At 47.5% G+C, this 4,866-nt stretch overlaps 1 protein-coding gene across 1 annotated transcript in view; it reads right to left on the bottom strand.

Moving 5' to 3' along the window:
• Positions 1-4,313, bottom strand: part of WDR93 (WD repeat domain 93) — a 10,953-nt gene extending 6,640 nt beyond the window's left edge. The window contains 5 exon segments of the mRNA XM_009876144.1: positions 1,138-1,265; positions 2,131-2,209; positions 2,410-2,474; positions 3,088-3,283; positions 4,050-4,313. Coding sequence (XP_009874446.1) covers positions 1,138-1,265; positions 2,131-2,209; positions 2,410-2,474; positions 3,088-3,283; positions 4,050-4,313 — 732 coding nt within the window.
• Between the last annotated feature and the right edge of the window lie 553 nt (positions 4,314-4,866).

A 4,866-nucleotide genomic window follows, 5' to 3' on the forward strand; every position in this document is an offset into this window, starting at 1 on the left:
AAGGGGAGTGAAAGGGGGAAAAGGGGGAAGGGGAAATGGAGGGAGAAAGGGGGGAAAGGGGGGGAAAAGGGGGAAAAAAAGAAAAAAAATGCAGAGAAAAAAAGAAGCAGGACTAGGGGTGCAGAGTGTTGCTGAATACAAGAACCATATGCGCTTGGCTAAGAACAGAAAATCCCAACAGGGGACTAGCACAGGTGCGGCCTCACCACCACCACTGCACCCACACAGCTGGGCTAAATAGAAAAGATCTGGCTAAATTATTCAGCCACGTTTGAGAAGGAAGAAGCAGAAACTTGGGTAGTTTATGTAGAATCAGCAAAAATGCATTGTCTGGGTGTTTGCTTTTGGTTTGGCCAAGTTAAGGGGGATGTTTGCTCTCTCTTAAGTGGCCAGGAAAGTCTCTGCTGAAGGAGAAGGGAAGAGTTATGAGTCACAAGGCTAGCTGGAGGTGCTTGGCAGAAGGTGCCTGTGTGTTGAAAGGTGAAATCTAAGAGGGAGAAAGCCATGTAGGAGAGGCTTCAGTCCTGGCTCAGCATCTGAAACTCTCCATAACAGCTCAGGACACTGAGGACAGTTACCATCTCTGCAGAATCATCTCCACGCTGGTCCAGAGGTTTCTGCCAAAGAACCAGAGGTGGCTGCAGTTAGTCCAAACCAGCAGAGCCCCTGCCCTGCTCAGGCAGGTTCAGCTGTGACCCCACCAGGTTCCTCTTGCAGATAGCTTAAAAACATGAACCTCGTTCAGGACAGGACTCACAAGGTTTCAGACCCAATTCCCACTCCGTCACCTTCCCCTGGTAACCGAAAGGAGAAGCCCTGCGGGAATACCCGTACCTTGGGCCTCCTCTGATGAGGCAACACTGCTGGGAAAGGAGCTGCCAGTTTCAGGGAGGGGCCTGGGACCAAGGGGATCTCACTGGATAGCCTGTCTGAGGAGAGTAAATGTCCCAATAACAAAAAGGCCTTGTGAAATGTGGGATGGGCAGCAGGAGACATATACTCCATCCCCTTGGGCCAACAGACTTGTTAGGCCTGTATCTCAGTGTCACCGTTTGCAAGAACAAGGCTTGGGGAAAGACCTGTAGGTAAAAGGGTGTAAGAAAAAATAGCACCATGGGAGGTGGAGCTGTTTTGTACCACAGATGTCCAACTTGATCTCCTCTCCCTGCAAGCCAGCCCTGCTGCAGCTCCTGGGTTCTTTTCCATCTCCTTCAGCCAGGAATCCTTGGGCAACTGGTAAATCTCCAGCCAAGCTTTTGTGCTGTCTGCATTGGGAAACCATGTTGAGCAATTAAAAATTAGGAGAAAAGGTCTTCCAAGCAGGCAGCCTCTGTTATCTTATATCCTTAAAACAAGACCTGGATATCTTTTGAAATATAAAGTCCATGTGAATTCCATGCAGCCCACCTCTCCTCCCACTCGAGGCCTGACACGTTTGACTGAGACTGACATCTCAGACTCAGCTCAAGTCCTCGAGGTCCAACATCCACCAAATAAATTCAATGAGGTGACTCAGTCAAATAATTTGACCTGTAGCCTCTGAGGTAAAGTAGAAAGTGAGCTGTGGTCTCACACTCGTTCTCTGAAGATGCTATGTATTTCATTCTCAGCATATGTCCAGGCAGATTTCACCAAACAGGGGTTCAGAACATGTGCTAGCAGCAAATGGGCTGGCAAAGGCAACCGCCGTGAAGCAGAAGAATGTTGCAGCAAGGAGTTTGTTGTAGTGTTTTTAAAAACTGTCTCTATGCTCTCTGGCTTATGTCTGAAAGGAAAATTCTTCAGGTGTACATATTTCCAGTCTAAAAGTGAGCCACAGTGAACCAGAGGAAGAATTGAGTTTGATACTTCTGGAGAGGAGCAGGAAACCTGCTTTCATTGAGCCTTCTGCGAGGTGGGAACTGCACTGACTGGTTCCAGATAGCATAGTTTTTTCGGGGGATCAGTGCTGATTCACCCAGGCTTTCTGGAGAGGGCAGAGAGTGACAGGAGCAACTCACTAAGGTGGAGGAGGGACTGGAAGGGTTAGGAACAGGATCCCTGGGAACCCAGAACACTTAAAGCATTGCTTCTGGCCCCACTGCTAGAATACAACTGCCATCATCCAACACACTATGTTCTTGCACTTGCCTTGCAGCAGGACTCCTGCATAATCACCTCCTGGGGACAGCACCACCTCCACACACCTACTTTGTTTACTGATATCCTCCTGCCAAAGAAAAACGTCTGGCATCAAAGCAAGATCATCAATTCAGAGAGCTCCGTGGCCTTACACAGTCCTCAAGAGGGTGAAGGCCAGATTATTGGGCATCACTTTTGGAGTGAAATACCTGAGGGCAATTCACACTCCTCATGATTGATTACTCACCAGCCTTTGCCCAATGTCCAGGAAATTAACTCAGTACTTACCATTTCATTCAGGATTTTAACAAGAAGGAAGCTTTCCTTTTGAAAGCACAGGAGCCAGACAAGCCCTGGAATAGAAATACAAAAGTAACATGAGGAGAAAAACGATCAGATGGTAGCCATGCTCTTGGGAGATGGCTGTTACAACACGTGCAAGAGAGCGAAGAGGTCTACATTTTTTTCCTGGGCTCAAGAAGGAATATCCCACTGCTTCCTGCACTAGACTTCCGCTGACTCCCTTATGCCAGCACCAGCAAACACTTCATTGTACAACAGAGATGGAAAAGTATCTCCCCCAGAATTGATAGGCTTCAGATAAATGAACAAACTAACCCATTTACGCGGCCTGAAGCAAAGCATAGGCAGGAGGTCATACCTCGTAATGGTTCTTTCTTTCTTGTCCAAGGTCTTCCTAAAATTTACTGCACTTCACTCTGAGCTCTGCACCTGCTTTTGCTGCTCCAGAGAGAGCACTAAACCCACACCCTCTCCTAATCACAAGGCCCCAGAGACACTCTGTCACCTGTTATCTAACACTTTCTTCGCAGGAATTTCTAGGAAACCTGTCAGCCATTCTAACATTCCTCCTGATTTAGCACTCTTCCATAACGCAGCTGCAACTCTTCAGCTTCAGAGCACAGCCATCCCCAGCTAGGTCAAGGAAATCCATGTCACGCTAACCCATTTCATCCACAGCAAACAGGACGTGGCACTCGTTCCCCAAATCCGAAGCATGGATGGCACAAATTTCCCTCTTGGCTGCATCCCAAGCACAGACTTCCTTACAGTCAAACACCTTGAAGGCAGCCAGACCCATGGACAGACCGACAAAGATGTATTTTCCAGACACTGTCAAGCAATTGGCTCTTCCAGGTACCTACCAAGAAAGGGAAAGGATGAGTGTACCCAACCCTTTCCCCAGGGGAGGATACACCAGTCGTACTTGTGATGCACTCCTAGCCTTCCACCAACAGAAAATTCTGATTTATTCTAAAAAGGAAAAAATTTTGCACGAGCTTTCATGAGAAGAGCAGGGGAAGTGCTCTCACCTCTGTCTCAGAGATTGTTCTGTGTTGGGAATTTTAAAGTTTGTTCCCACCTTTGCCCTGCCAATAAACAGAAGGGGCTCTAAAGGCCAAGAATTCAGCACCTCTCCCACTTCCCACTGCTAATGTCGAGCTGCAACAGTCTGCTGAGCTCCTCCAGGCAATCTTAGAACTTCAGCAGATCCCAGCGTGTCCTCCTGGATCCCTCCACCTAACAATGGGGAAGGCAGCACTGACTTTCTGCTCACAACACTCCTACTAGGGTATTCACCATAACACAGAGCTGAGTTTGCCCATTTATATGCTCCGGACTAATTACATTCTCCCTGGCAAACAAGGGTGGAGTCAGCCTAAAAGCAGAAGGTGAATTTAGGGCTGTTTAATATCTGCTTCTTTATTTTCAGAGAGGTGTGATAGGTAGGTGGGAAGAAGAACCTGCCAGGCAAGCTTAGAAGTTGCAGCCTTTTGAAGTGAATCAGTGAGATGATGGTGGATTCTGAGAAAGGCAATGAAAAGAAGAATGTAAAATCAACTGAATGAATATTCTCCAGAAAAACTGCTATGGTGATTAACGCTTTGCTGTGAGAGGCTCTGTACCTGGAATTCAGCTGTAGGAAGGCATTTTGTGGGCTGAACCTTTAATTTTTCCGCTTCTCGGAGCATCTCCCTTCTTTCAATGATTTCCATAGCATTCTCAAAAACCAGCATCACCAGTTTGTTGATCATCCTGAAGGGCTGAGGCAGCGCATCACGCATTCGATCAGGATCCTGCAGGAAGAAATCTTCCTCGTCTTCCTTTAGCCAGTCCTTTTCAGATGGGGGAGGAATCTCCAGGGGATGCTTCCGGACGTACACAGCCATGGTTCTGCACTTCCAGATGTGGAACACACCACAGAGGAAGGAAACGCTGTAGATGGAGAAGGATGAAGAATCACACAATATCTACCTTTATGAGGTAATGGGGTAAAAGAGAAAGGTGATTAATGATCTCTAAGAGGGAATGGGGGCTCCTTTCGGTATAGATAGCCAGAGCAACTCTGTTCCATATAACTCATTTTTTTATATGCTGCATTGCCTCTGTTACTCAGGTGTTTTGTCCTGCTCAGGGAACATCAGCCACGCAAACATCTGTAGGTTACCTAGAGAAAAGGGGAGTGCAAAAGCTTCGGCAGGAGTTTGTCTAAGAATTATGAGAAAGCATTCAAAAATACTAGCTCGTTCTTCATTAAAAAAAAAATTCCAACCAACCAAAAAACCGTAGCCTGGATAAAATCCCAGCAATTCAGTTGGGAAGCAGGTGATTTCTCTGGAAGCTATAAACTTCATTCCCAAGCCACCAGGTACTTTCTGAGCTCCACACCCCATCCCCTCGCCTTCCCCGCCCTCGCCCACCCCGGGGCCGGGGCAGGTGGCG

The sequence above is a fragment of the Apaloderma vittatum genome, unplaced genomic scaffold, assembly GCF_000703405.1.
Source record: "Apaloderma vittatum isolate BGI_N311 unplaced genomic scaffold, ASM70340v1 scaffold33469, whole genome shotgun sequence".
NCBI classification, from domain to species: Eukaryota; Metazoa; Chordata; class Aves; order Trogoniformes; family Trogonidae; genus Apaloderma; species Apaloderma vittatum.